The following is a 15362-nucleotide window of genomic DNA, read 5'->3' on the forward strand; positions in this document are numbered from 1 at the left end:
AATTTTGTAATGTTTTGCTAACTTTTAAATTGTTGTTTTTACTTCTCGATAGTGATTAACTCTGTGATATTAGTTTTAGACCTATTTATATAACTTAAAATGCAATTCTTTTCTTCGTAGACTTCAAAGTACACTCTGTGACACACTTCTCAATTTGACAACTGCTCTGCATGAAAAATGTTAGACTCTTCCAATACATTTGTAATATGTCTACTGGAAATAAACATGTCTTATGTACTTACGATTAAAATCCTATTTTATCTTGATAAACTCCTTTCGACATTAACTTAAAGTTTACATAATGAACGATTAATGTTTAAGACAGTTTGGTCTACAGACTAGCGTCCTAGGGAAGGCCATTATAATAACTCTGTGCGATTTGTAGTTTTCTTTTCCTTAACTCTCTCGTGTTTATAAAGAAATGCTTAGATCACCTTGGAGACACTCTGTTTCTTATTCTCTGCAGTTTGTCGCAAACTGGAAGACAATGCTTGACAAATCCCCAGCCCTGGTGGTCGTGTTCACAGTGGACCACCGACCACTGCCCATTATTGTCAGCTTCAATATGGCAAGCATGCGCAGACTTATGGACTGGTTTCCCCCTTTGGACTAACTGGTTTTGACTTATTACACTGATATGTCATTTTATGAGGAGTTTCCGTGCCAGCGTTGCAATAACTCATGGGACACGGCTGCGAATTCTAAGTGCAGTGCTTGGAAATGAGACGTATTTTTAAAAATGTTCGAAATTGTTTTAGAAGGCTGTAAAACAGTTTTGCTGTGATTAATGGTTAATTATAAGGTTAACGTTTTGGAAAGCTTAGAATATCCCTGAGTGTATAGTCTTTCCGGTAAAATATAGTCTTAAATTGTCATCATATTTCACAAGCAAAAAAATATCAATTTTTTTACAATACGTGACTGTCTACTTTTTAAGTTTTGAAAGAAAAACCTTTAGATGTTTTCCCTAACAAATACGAAGCAACATTAACTTCTTTATTTAAAGGTCTCACTAGACTTACTTGTTCATGACCCTTTCAATTAGCAAATGTTTATATCGTGCAGTTTTCTACATGTATATTATTATCAGCTTTGGATACTGAAACATACCTGCACCAATACGCACGAATTGTAACATTTTTCCCATAAAGTTTTGACGGTTAATCACATGGGTAAAAAGTGCCTTTTCAACCCTCGCCCAACTTCCGACCTCGGCTTCGCCTCGATCGTAAAACTTGAGCTCGGGTCAAAAAGAGTCACTTTAGCCCCCTAGTGATGAAATATACTATTACATTCTAAAATCTGCTTCAGCTTTAATATCGAAATGAATTACTGTACTTTCTTCTCGGTAAATATACAGCCAATTAAATTATTTTACGCACGTATTTTAGGAATAAGAAATTGATATTACAAAATAATTACAATAATACAACCGTCTGTTGTAATTTTGTAAGTACATTCGTTTGACATCTGTTTACTCATTTTAGAATGATCAAAATGTTATAATTTGAATACTGATGTGCATGTAATAAAATATTAGTTTGTTTAAAATAATTCTACTTGTTAATACCAATCAATAATTATAAAAATGTAATTTTTTTCCTCAGGTAAAACCATAATTCCAAGGAGAGGGGAAGGAAAGTATGAGATTCTTGTAAGTTTTTATAACAAATACTTTATTTAATCGTAAAGGCTCTATAGATCTACATTATACATAAATATACATGGAGTGTATTGTAGGTATATCTACATCAGTGCTCTGCCTAAGCGCCGCAAAATCTTTTATTCGACAGTTCCAATTAATGTTAAAACTCTATAAATGAATCACATAAATATTTAGTAACTCGAAACTACATAGATTTCTTGTTTGGTAAAAATTTGAAGCACGGAAAAACAACAACATGGAATATTAACATGTAAAACTGTAAATATTTAAATTTCGTTAAATGTAAAATGCCCACGAGAATTGAAAGTGTCAAATAAAAGAAACATATTTGCGGTCATTTTGGATAGATTTTAAAAGCGTAAAGTAACAATTTTCCTTGTAGTTCCATTATAAATAGAAAATAAATATTCCGCCCAACTGACTAGTTTCAATTAAAGTGAACTGGACAACTCAACACGCCCATCTGTACAAGCAAAACTTGCCTTAATCAACAATAACAATACATAGAATCAGGCATTGCCATAGAATACAATGTGTTGGGCGACTTATGTAAGAGGTTTAAAGCTAAACAACTCAACAGAGCCAACTGTTAAGGAAGGAGAGTATAAACGTTCTCCTAAGAAATAAAGTATTTTAAAAGAAAGATTCAGAAGTGAAAATAGATTTGTCCCAAATACTGTAAGTTGATAGCTCACATTTACGTATATTGCAGAATATCGTTGAGGTAGGTTGTGATAACACGAGACAAAGTAATGCGAAGTACACATGAATGGAGAAAACAAATGAATCGCTCTAAAAACCGCAAAATCCATGTAGACAAAACCTCAACAATGAAATTCACTAAACCGAATATATATCACATTTACATCAATATATTGCAACTCTGTACATATGGTTACACGGCTTACATCGTTTTACTAGCATTTAAAACGGTATCACAAAGAAGAGTTTAAATAACAAATAAATCACATCGATATTTATAAATAAGTTATTGTCCATCACGTACGACTCGTACTAGATTTACTTATCGCATCGTTACACGTCGATTGTATATCGGTGAATACGAATACACTGTTTGACACCACAGTTCGATATAAGTATCCGATAGTTCACACCGCGACCACAGCGTCTTTACTTCATCTGAGAGGTGAGTTGGTGCGGGGTCAAGCTCTCTCGGTCTTGTTGTCCGACACCGAAGACCCTGACGACGACGCTGAAGACGCCCCCGTCGTGACGGCGAGGCCGAAGGGCGTCGTGGCGTTACCGGCCCCCGAGGAGGCGGCGGCAGCGGCGGCGACCACGGCGGCCACAGACGACAAGTTGCCCGTGGACCCTGCGGCGAACTGGCGGGAGTAGCTCTCCAGTAGCGCGGGGTCCGACGGCGCCGGCAGGTGAGGGTAGAAACTCCGGTAGAAGTCGTGCGGGTAACTCGGGTGATGAAGGGGGTGGACGCCTCTAGCCAGCGGCGACACCAACCTCCCCCGGTCCGGCTCTTTGCTGGCCATGTCCGCTAGACTCCAGATCTTGGACTTGGCGGGCTGGGAGGACCCTGGCGCTGTAGGGAGGGGTGACGGGTGGTACGCTGGGTGCAGGAAGTGCTGGAGACATTCTGGAGAGCCTGGCCTAGAGCCGCTGTACTCGCTACTGGGAGGTCTGTCCAGGAGTTGGTGGCTGCGGTCTCTGTCACCGTCCTCACTCTCGCCTGTTCCGGAGTCCTTGGAGTCTGTGAAAACAGATACTGTTAGCAAACAGAGGAAAATAATAAAACATACAGATATTATGTGACCAATCGAGATGACGATGAAACTGGACTCATTTGAAGGAAGTTAGGAGCCGTGAAGGAATTAAGAATAAAGTAAGATGGATTGTGTAGCTTTGTTACAAACTATTATCAGCTTATTATTTTGGCATTTTCTAGATTTCCAACGATCAAGGACCATTGAACTATAAAAATCATCCAATAAAAAACTTCTAGAGCTTAGTTCTTTTGTCTATTGATAAAAGTAGACACCTCAATTCCGAGTTGATGCTTGTTTTGAAATGTAAATAAACGTCGAATTGAGCCTCAATAAAGTGCGCTTATGACAATTATTAATCCTTCCGACAATGAAAATTTATTAACCAAACATAAGTTAAAAGTGTTGGGTTTTTTGTGTAAACATTAATAAAACTCATCTAAACAAGCATATTTCAGGTCTGAACTATTTTTGGGTACAGAATTAAAAAAATAAACGTTTTTGGGATAAGTCTACGTACTATAACATAGATTATCTCCAATGAGAGGTTTCAAAGCGTTTCTAGTCTGTTTTATCTCCTGCAAAATGTGTTACACGCTGGTATTTGTATAACTATTAGGGAAACTTTGGGGTAGAATACAAAGAAGCCACGCAGAACGTCACCCATGATGGAGTAGAAGACCGATTGTCTATTTACACGGGACCTTTGCAGCATTATACTGTATTTACATAGCGCGACCACACCGCGGCAAAGATGATAGGGACCATAATCCGTAATGGGCGCGGAGACCATAATAGGTGATTTATACTCAGAATTGTGTCTATTCATCCATATCCGTGGAACCGATCAAACATGTGGCGCTAATGTTGTTTGTGGCTTTACCCATTTGATTTATTCGATCAGCTGGATATTAAGTTGACAGTGGCAATTGTTTAGATCATTGTTGATAATCCGCTAAGATTTGTTTATGAGACCGCCAGAGGGTTTAGTGTATTTACGGAATTATCTGGAATTGTTGAGTGAATAGACTTGTAAATGGACATAATTAGTATTGTAGTTGTGTTTATCGAATTTTAACGTGGTAAGCCATGATTAGTGGAAAATTTTAGATTTTCGTATCAAATGTCAGCCACGCAGAATATATTTTGCTAATCATTATGATGGAGATGTAATTAGTTTTTATATAAGGAAAATATTTTGTTTAATTTTCTTTCTCAATAGATCTGAAAAATTTCCCGGATAATTTTTAATTTAGCTCAGTGAATTTTTGCAAGATAAGATAGGCCTACAGTTTTACAATAATATATCACGAGAACTGCTGTAACATGTTTAATTTGTTTGACGATTTTTCAAACTCAGCACTAAAATACTACTAGGCCTACAGTATCTCAACAGTGATTCTAAATTCCCAGGCCACTTTCGGTGGCTCATAATACTTGCTTCTGAGATTTCTCATTTACATTTAGAAATCAAATACAATCAACTCACAGGATTAGAACCCCAACGACAGTAACAAAAACGTCCCCACAAATGCTAAACCTAAATACAATATCGATCGATCCACCTTTTCCATTACGAACACTGGAATAAATCCTTTGAAAACGGCAAAACAAAAGTCAACAAACTTCGGAGAAAGAAAACTCGGATGTTATGCAAATATTGGGCCATCGAGTGTCAAATGCAAATCTATTTTAAGCCGTTGTTTATTTGTGTCGGCGAAAGAGCGAGGCGTTACCTTGTGTTGTTGTTGCTGAGAGCGATCGTCGCTCGCCGATGGAACGATAATATTAGTCACGTGACTGGTCATGTGACCTGTGACGTCATTGGACATGAGATGGCACTAAGTGTCATTGGTCCTTTAGGTTGGGTGTGAGAAGCTATTGGTAAAATCCATTCTCGTCTATGGGCTTGGAAAACTTCCTAAATAGCATTTACAGACTTCGAGATCAAATTATATTTCTAAGACGCCGATATTGCCACGTATTTTAAAGCAAAGTTGATCATACAGTTTTGATACTGAATAAGATCAATTGTGATAGCCAGAGCTGTTTAATATAAGCCTAATGATATAGGACAGCTGGGTTCAGTTTTAAACCATGGAAAGCTTGTGATTTTCTCCAGATCGAACCGGTTACATTTTAAATTACTGTACCAGGTGTCACCACTTATAAAGTACATTCAGCTACCCTTATATTGGTTTGAAAATATTCAGAATAAACAAAATAAGATAAATAAAGGTCACAAAACCTTTTCCCGACTTAGAAGTTGTAACGTAACCTTTATTGTATCTATTGTGATTCATAAAAACATAATGAAAATGGTAGAAATAGGAACAACGTTTTACCTTGGTAATGCAAGAAATACGAGTTTCCAATTACAATGATGTATACTTTAGTTGTTTCTAATACAGGTGTTGTGAAATTCTGAGGTTTTTGAATCTACTGTGAAGTATTTTGAGGTAAAGGTTGATTTGTGATTTATATGATGTGGTCTTTATATACTAATTATTATTACTCCGGTTTTATACAATTATTGTGTAAAGAAAGCCACGATCTTTTAGTGCAGATAAACATTCCTGCGGTGGACTGGACGTGTGCAAACATGTTGTTTTTTTTTTCAGACATGCATTTGAATTGGGGTTAATTTAAACATTTAGTGCAAATTATTCAAAAAGTATGCGATTAAATTATACACCAATGAATATCGGGAAAAAACATCTACTGAAAATTTCTATATTCTTGTCAAAACAACATATCTAACTAAAATAGATATTTTAAAATAAGTTAAAGTTTAATTAAAAAATACTTTGATTGAATTATAATACAAAAATGTTCATCAAATCAAATAACAACCACTCAAAATCATGATACTCTTGTCAATACGACGGATTTAAATGAAATCGTTGAATGATCGCAGATAAAACTATTCCAGACGATATGATTTTTAAATACTTTGATTGAATTAATCAAAATTTTATACGAAATAAAAATATCTAACAGCGAAACTCGTGGTACTCTTGTCAAAACAGCATATTTAATTGAAATCGTTGAATATTCGATTGGTCGAGCAAATGGAACTGATACGGAATGTCCGATGGATCTAGTCCAGGCGATCAGGGACAACACTTATCTCATTATCTGCTGTCACTCTTCGTTTGGGTGAAAATCGTAAATTCCCACTGCTGAAAGGGTGGTTTTTAATGTAATTGAATTGTGTCCGTGCAACACACATGTTTGCGAATTAATTCATTTTACGAAATAGAGTTTTTTCTGACTAGAAATTAATAGATTGCTGACTTAATTTTTCACAATGCATTTGGTGGGTTGCTGTGTGGTTGTAGTAGTCACCTAATCATCAAATGGTCACAGGATTGAACCTGTCTTCTTCAAATTTAAAGTAGTTTAGAGTCCATCTTTATGCCAGATTTTATGTTTTGAAATTCATGTCTCAGATTACTCCGAAAATTGTGAAACGTATTCTGTGATAATATACTGTGGTTAATATAAATCAAAGACAGTTTTTTAGTTATGCTATACTATGATTCCTCTTGATATCTTCTAATGTTACTATAGTTCTCTACATTTTTCTTTCATTTATTTTAATTTTAAAACTCAATCTGCCCGTCACCATTGTAACTCTTATTAGTTTGAGCGTCGATCCCTCAGTTTCGATCACTATTTTGTAACAATTTATAAGTCGTATGAGCAAACCAATGACTTCAGTGAAAACTGCTATCAGCTCTCTAACTACGAATGCTAAATGCTTATAAAACGTTGCCTGTGACCCACCGGATAAGGTAAGTTGTATGATATCGCCCATCCTTTCCATAATCGCAAAAACTAAAAACACCATAACACATAAGATTTCTAAGCTTACCTAGGTTATCCTTGTTGTCGGCGCTCTTTCTTCCTCCAGGTACTTCGTCGTTGTTGTTGTCTTCGTCTTCCACCCTGTTTCTAGGCTCCCACGTCATCTTGTTCTCCTTCTTCAGTCTCCGTCGCGCGTTGGCGAACCACGTCGACACCTGCGTCAGCGTCATCTTGGTGATGATCGCCAACATGATCTTCTCGCCTTTGGTCGGGTAAGGGTTCTTCTTGTGCTCGTTCAGCCACGCCTTCAGCGTAGAGGTCGTCTCTCGTGTCGCGTTCTTTCGCCGTGCGCCGTTCAGGTCCATGCCGTAGCTGGAAGCAAAAGATATTTTGAGTCCAGTAATCACAAAAGCTATTTTACTTACAGTTACAGAATAGCAAGGAACTAGCAATTCAGGCTTAGAAAACGCACTTATATGGATGGTTTCACTTTAATTTGTTTTGTTACTGTTCATTTTTCTTTTTTTGTTAGACAATTAACGAATGCGTACACTGTACAGTAGTTGGACGCTCTAAACCTTGACGATTTACCAAACCTGATAAGGATACATTGACGAGTTACTTTGATAGATAAATAATAAAGGCCTAGTCATTTTTTATCGGTTGTATTGGTTTTATCATGTTCCAGAAAATTTAGTTCGAGTTTCTCAACCCATCAACCCTAAATCGCGCTGAAGTTATGTTGATTATGGAATGTAACAACGTTTTAGAGTATTTACTGATTTTGATTGTTGTAAACGTTTAAAATGTTACGCCTTTGGATAATGTTGAAAGAAATGTTGTGATATAAAGTAATGCAACCAAGCAACGGATAAAAGGTGACTGTACCACCGAGTCTGAATACGGCGCGAAATGATCACATGCAGTGTTAATTTATTTCACGATGAAATAGTCACAAGTCGCATGATCCGATGATTGGTTCAGCAGATCATATTCCTGCAACTCCAATCCGATTTGATTACGTTATTGAGGATAATAACGCGCACCCTTCGCGCATAATATGAGGAAAAAATGAATCGCCCTTCGCACCCCTCGCCGAATCCGCCATTATTGCTTGGGTACCCTAGCTTGAAATACGTTAATCCCCCCCTGCGCTCATCGCTGCTGACTTCACTCGATTCGAATTAAATTCTTTCCTTTCTTCAACATTCCTGATCGTATCGGCTCGTCATGCTTTGTATAACTTTTAATTTGATTTGACACGGATTCGCTGAAAATAAATTTTGTTCGAGTAATACTGTCGAATTGATTTCGGATTTGACAGTCTCAATTCCGGCGAGTCGGATCGAATGAAGTGTTTAATATTGTTATCGCGTTTCAGTGAAGTTTTGTTAAACGTTTCGTGTAGCATTTTATATCGGTATTATGGTACAGTGAGTGTTGCTGAAATGGTTTTTCAAATGTTGGCATCCTTTGTCCTATTGGTAACTATTATACGGAATTTCACAAGGTGACACACGCATAGCCATAAAGTAATATGAGAATACAATTTTGAAAAATAATAGTAAAATATCATAGTTATCAGTACTAATTTAGTTGCAAGACATAAGTGTCTAGACTCTTTACATTTCAATTAAGTTAAACCCAATGATTGTGTCAAATTTATTTTTAAAACAGCTCAGCGTGATTAACGAATCAATTAAACATCCCTCGATTTAGTAATTACAAAGTTTTAATAAATCATACCGCCACAATCGCCAAATTACAACGCTTTAACTCATCATGGAGATAAAACAGCGGGACAATACAAACACGAATGACAGCTAAATGTTGGCAAAACAAATTCGAAAATACTCCACACATTCCGTCAGTGTAGTGACAATATTTCGATGACATTCTGGTGTTTGCCCGGATGAACGCCACGAATAAATCCGATATCAAAATGGCGAACAGAATAATCGCGACAAACGTTTCCACCAAATATTCGTGTCGCGGTGAAGAGTTCGTTTACCAGGGCTTACCGTCTAAATGATTGTGAATCGAAATTAAACACGATAATCCCGCCGGCCGGATTTGGTCCGAAATAACAAATACGGACGTCCGCGCAAAGCCAATCTGCCTGATAGGATCGACAGCGCCGGTGTCGCCGCGATCATTAATCCTAAATAATTAATATCGCGGTCGACACACACCTGCAGTTAAAATTTGCATCGGTCAGGGAAAGTTTGGCAGAGATGTTGCTACGGGATACAACATGCTCCCCCCCCCCCCTTCACCACCCATACAGTTGAGTGTACTTTGATTTTGATAAATCTTTGCACGTTTTGATTTATTCAATGCCACATTTGAGTTGATATTTACGGTGAGATTTGAAGTTGGGACGGTTTCTTGTATACGTATTTATAGCGTAAATTTTAAAACAAAAAAAAAGTAATGTTTGCATTGGTCATTTGCAAGTATACTAATACGAATCATTTTGAGATTAAGATGGAAAATATTTCTCTTGGGGTAAAAGTTTACCTGTTTTATGTGTGTTCATGTATTGCATACGTTTGAGTGTAGTTAAAAAAAATGGTTCTTCTTGTGTTGAGGCAATGTTGGGTACATTTATTTCGTAAATAATACCAGAGGAAACCTCCCAAAAACTCGAGAGTCAAGTCAAGTTGGGTTTAGAGTCGGGCCGTCGTTGAGGGAAATAATTGACAAACCGATGTTTTTGGCTGATTTTGAATATCTATGAAATTTTAGAAACAACCAATTTACAACGTCCTTTATTCTAAATACCTACATAGTGTTGTACTGTACGTATGTGAAGCCATACTTGGCCTACACGGAGATTTAGGCATACAGAAGGCCTGACTGGTATTTTGCCAATTTTCGCAACACACATGGTTTCCACACGTGGTCTGTTGGATGTCACTGTTATATTGTTGATGTGGAAAATCTTAGCTGCAAAGTGTTTAATCAAAGATAAAACATCAAAGTCAATGGATTTATTCAATATGCATGAAACAAAGTGTTTAAAATCCTTTCAACTTTGGCCGTTAAAAATACCATGTAGAGGCTTCTTTCCATTCATGAATAACAATTTTGTCAAATTTAATATCTTATTTCGCAAAAAGCGTAGAGAAAGTTCACACTTTTTAATAGGTCACACATAATATGCGTAATGTAGTGTTAACAGTCAATGTCAAAGTGAATGTAATGAAAACTTAAAAAAATAATAAGTAGGCTATTCTGTAAAAATACCTCATCAATAAAAGTGCAAATTTCTAGCTTCCCTCCATATTAATATTAACATGCGACATGTAATCACAGTTGGTAACGCTTAAGTTTCAATTGTTAAATATTTTAAGGTGTCATTTTAGCACTAGAGCAATAAATTTGCATGTTTTAAAATTGTTAATTGGTACTATCGAACGCTGCAAAAAATTATCTATTTAATAAATTATTATTGCATGACAAATAAATTTGACTTTACTTTTTAACAGCATGCAATGGGACTTAATTTTTATGTTTTCATTATTTCAATAAACCTCAAGCGTTAAACTAAATCTAATGTAAAATATTAGATTTCCTCAAATAGTAAAGAGAAGTTTTTTGTTTGTGGTGAGATTATTTACTATTCATATAACGTGAATTATTAACTACCTTATAAAATAATAGTCCGGAGCAATGCTTACCATATATTTCACAAATAAATCCTGAATATTTCAACAACCAAAAACATTTTGCTTAATTAATTGTTACATAATCTCACTGAAACGTTAAAAGTACATCAAACCTCTCACAACTTGCCCTAATATCAAATTTAACAATCTGTTAACACAAAGGAGCGATAAAGTTGGCCAATACGACTATAATAAAGCGTTAAAATTCTTCCCGCCGAAATGAGCGCGGGAGGAGCAGAATTGCCGGGAATTTCTGGGGTGAAAATTTAATGAAAGCGGAGAAGTTTGCGTCAATAGCTAACAGGTCAACGACGACTCGTCAATTAGGGTTAAGTTAAACCTGTCAATTTTTAAATGCCTTAATCGACAAGCAATGGCCTTTAACTTTACATTATCACAAAGTCTGCTTTCCTTGTGAAAAAGTAGGATAATTTACGGAAAGTTGTCTAAGCTTCATTAATGTGGGTGATTTGCTGCCACACGAGTGATTGTAGGCTAACTCAAGGCTGAGTCTGCATGTTGTTGTTGAAATTGATAAGCCACAATAATAGGTATCTGTAGTACATACACTAGCTATCATGTTTGTGTTAGTAAGGAAATGTTCTTGCAAGCAAACTGTGGTTAAATAGTAGCACAAAGTGTTGAAACGTTAAGGTTGAGTCACTGCCCCTGTGGTTTTGTCGGGTATACTTGCATATTTTTCTTTCAGTTTGTGGGTTCTTGCCACCGACTTTTTACTTTATTAGGGGACGGTTTAAACCCAAGTCTTTTTACCATCTACATAGTCTACGTAGCATCGTTAATTCATCACTCAATGATGAATGATATCTGAACACAGTAAATCTCGCTTAGGACCTAACCAGTGACCAGATTTTAAGTCGAGTTCTACCATTGACTGTAGTATAGTCTATGGTTCTATCAAATCTCTCTGGTTTTCCTGATTAGCACTATTGCACGGACCGTTATAATCTTTGAAAATATGAATTGTATTTTTTACCGCCAGAACACACTTGTGGGTTAAAGTGCATTTTAACCTTCAACAATCTTCCTAATCAAATCAAATAACCTGACGATAATGAAATCGTTCAATTAAGTTTCGATTAAAATCCTCGATATAATGTCCCATCAAACCCATCAACAATAATTATTGACAGGCCCAAGCTTAATAGAAATAGTAAAAACACAAACACCCTTTCGCAATCAAACGATAATAAGCACTCGTGATGATTTAAATAATAAAATTAACTCCACGTTGTTAAGCTTTCAGCTTATTCGGCCATTTATAAATCAAACAGTTAACAATTGCGGGTTTCATAGTGCAACGTTTGACAGTTTAATTTGAATTACAGGATGCACTAGCCGCTTAAATCCGCGATAAAATAATAGAGATTATCTCATCATGGGCGACGTTAGGCTTATCCCGTTATTTATGCTGCCTGCGTCGATGTTGATCAATTTTCAATAATGAACACTTCATGGTAGGAGGGGCGTATTGGCTACGTGCTGTGATTATAGTTAACATAGAGTTGAAACTGTGTGGTTGTTGGATAAAACAGTTTAGACTTTATTCTCCCACTTTACAGAAGTATTTAGTAGGGGTTTCTAGACTTTTAAGCGGTAGGAAAGATACCTTTATAAATTTTAACTTCTTTAACGCTTGAAATGGTGAACACTAAATGTTTTAAATTTTAGTGGGATGTTGGGACTCGGACCCGTCTCCCTCTCAATAGAGTGCAACTACCTCATCTGCTACATGTCACCTAATATCTTTCTTAATTATTGCGCATATTATGGGGCTTAGTATTGGTGTAGATCTGCAGACAGTTTATTTTACATTGTTCAGTACTGCCCAGGTATAGTTCTTCATTTGATAACAGTTACTCGTGTACAATTTTACTAGATTTACTACACACATAGTGTACTAGAATGTCGAAAATTGATGTATAATACTGTACAATACACAACACAGGTACGGCACAAAATACAACCGTTGCAAATAAGAAATTACAATTACGTGGGCATACTGTTCAGTTAAACTATAAAATTGCTGACATCGCTGTACTGTTTTATACTACATCGTAACGGTTTTATCAATATAAAACAGTAACCTTGTAGCAGTGTACAATAGCTAAGATTGTTATACTACACAGGCTGCACAATCTATAACAGTTACCATGTATCTGTTACTCTGGAGCAGTTACTACAACGGTTGTAATACAATAGCTGCGGTTGTGTGGTAGGGAGACCACTGATATATAACAGTTAGCGGGTTGTTTCCTACCACACGACAATGAAACATACAGTTATTGTTTCAATCGCCCGGCCAATGTTCTGACCAATAAAGATTTACAGTGTGTATTTCTGTTGCATGCTCCCTACAGTTGTAATTAAATGTGGGTTTTTATTCGCGGCATGTTAGAGCCACAGTTTGTCTGGATTAGATGTCGATATATTTCCCATGTCGATTTCTATACAGTTTCGTACTCTCGAATAGGTACGCCCAGGCTAGGTTGAAATGTTTAATATATTTGTTGTTGGACAAAGACAAGAATGTTTAGTGGACCAGGTTAAATAGTATCAGTTTGGTTCAAACTATCGGTTTCTGGTGTGGAGTGTTATCATTTAACGAGAGGTAGTAAATACGGTCAATACAGAATAAATATTAAGTATCTTTAATAAATATTAAGCATAGCCTTAAATGGCATTTTAAGTTAATTGTATGTTTGCATACTTTAGTCATATAATGATTTCACTTATACAACAAAATATATAAGTAGGCCTACGGAAAAATTGGACAAACTCAAAGTTAAGGAAATACTAAAAATGTTTCAAACCACAAGTCGCAAAATAACGAGATCTTTATAAAAAAGTACAGAACTCGATTATTAATGAGAATTAAAACGGACGAAGAACAACCAAGCTTTAACGGCGCTCTCACATAATTCCCTCGCATATCCAGAAACGGCTTGTAATAAAGGAGTGTTTGTGCTTTTGTTGTTCTTCCCACAATCGTGTTCAACCGCGTTCTTTGTATACAAAAGGTGTTATCACATTTCGAAAAACAATATGCCGAAAATAAAAGTGTGTCCTTTAGAGAGCACAGAATTAAGGTCTTTTATGGCGGTATGCAAAGTCTTTCTCAATGGGAAAATATAAAAACATTTGCAGAGGAATTTGCGAAAGTATACATTTAAGGAGTTTACTTTGGTGTTGGGAATCAACAACACGTAGTGTTTAGCTTTGCAGCATTATCTGTACATTCAGCCTGCTTACAAACGAAATTTCTTACAGATTCAATACTAAATATAATTACGGTAAAATTAAGGTAAATTAAACTACTTTTGTGCCAAATAACAAATGCCTTAAACTACAGTTTTAGCTTTGCTTTGATGCGATTGTCAAGTCGCATCCTTAACAAGTCACTAACAACGCAAAATATGCTAGTAAATCAAGTTTATTTCGAATATATAAAAATATAGACAAAACACTGAAACATTGAGACTGAAACAAAACATTGAATGATTCTGACGAGATTTCATCGTTTTCCCTTTATTTCACTACATTTACTTAAAGTACAAAATCTTCAAATAATACTTTGTAATAATATGTTCACACTTATACTGTTTACTCACAAGACGGTAAATACAAAAGACGGTAAGTCGTCATCTATTCGATTGGACACTCCAATCATCATCAGACCCAGTAGGCGAATCATTCGCAAGTATCAAATGTAATATGGGGTTAAAGGTAAGTAGGTCTACACTTTAAAATCAGTTTATCTTTTTTAATTAAATCATGGACTTTTAAACACAGTATTTTTAAACATCAGTATTTTAAACACACGTCAGCATCACTTACTCACTGTAATGTCCGTCTAGGAAATGTAAACCAGTTATCTAAATACAAAGAAAAGAATTTTACTTCACTAAGTGGTTAAATTAAGTGTTTATTCTAGAATGAATTATAGATGTGTAACTATTTTATACAGAAAATCTAAAGAACAGCATTGTTATTTTCTGCGTTTTCTTCCGTTGCAAAGCACGGGTAGCAGCTTGTTATTTTTTAAAGCAGTAAAAATAAAATCCATTCATTTTGTTAGCCGGTGATTTTTCAAAAGGAAATAAAATAAAATATATCTTAATTGATGAGAACGTCATCGGTAGTGGAGGACTTCTTCCACTTAGATCCATACGATAATTTTATTACTTTGAGATACGACTTGTCGGAGATATGACTTGTCGGAGATAGGACTTGTCGGAGTTGTTCAGGTAATGTCGGAGATATGCATATTTCAATTGTCCAGAACGGCCATTTCTCGCCGATGTCCAGTCGATGTTATGCACAGTTTATACAACACTTTCTAGAGTGGGCGGGACATCGGGCCGCTAGTGGCCAATCCAATAAATATTGAATTATTACACAGATTTACAATTACAAACCCAACAAGCGATGTGCGAACATTTAGAGCAATAAATAGTT

General features: G+C 36.0%; 1 protein-coding gene across 2 annotated transcripts in view; it reads right to left on the bottom strand.

Moving 5' to 3' along the window:
• Positions 1-1697: 1697 nt before the first annotated feature.
• Positions 1698-15362, bottom strand: part of LOC129004829 (homeobox protein caupolican-like) — a 66117-nt gene continuing 52452 nt past the window's right edge. For both annotated transcript variants that reach the window (XM_054433476.1, XM_054433477.1), the window contains exons 4-5: positions 7280-7584; positions 1698-3389 (exon numbers count right to left, since the gene is read on the bottom strand). In XM_054433476.1, coding sequence (XP_054289451.1) covers positions 2830-3389; positions 7280-7584 — 865 coding nt within the window. In that variant the 3' untranslated portion in view covers positions 1698-2829. The remainder of the gene's footprint in view (positions 3390-7279; positions 7585-15362) is intronic.

The sequence above is a fragment of the Macrosteles quadrilineatus genome, unplaced genomic scaffold (assembly GCF_028750875.1).
Source record: "Macrosteles quadrilineatus isolate MER2022 unplaced genomic scaffold, UCM_ALF_1.0 Scaffold_11__1_contigs__length_5352618, whole genome shotgun sequence".
In the NCBI taxonomy this organism is placed as follows: domain Eukaryota; kingdom Metazoa; phylum Arthropoda; class Insecta; order Hemiptera; family Cicadellidae; genus Macrosteles; species Macrosteles quadrilineatus.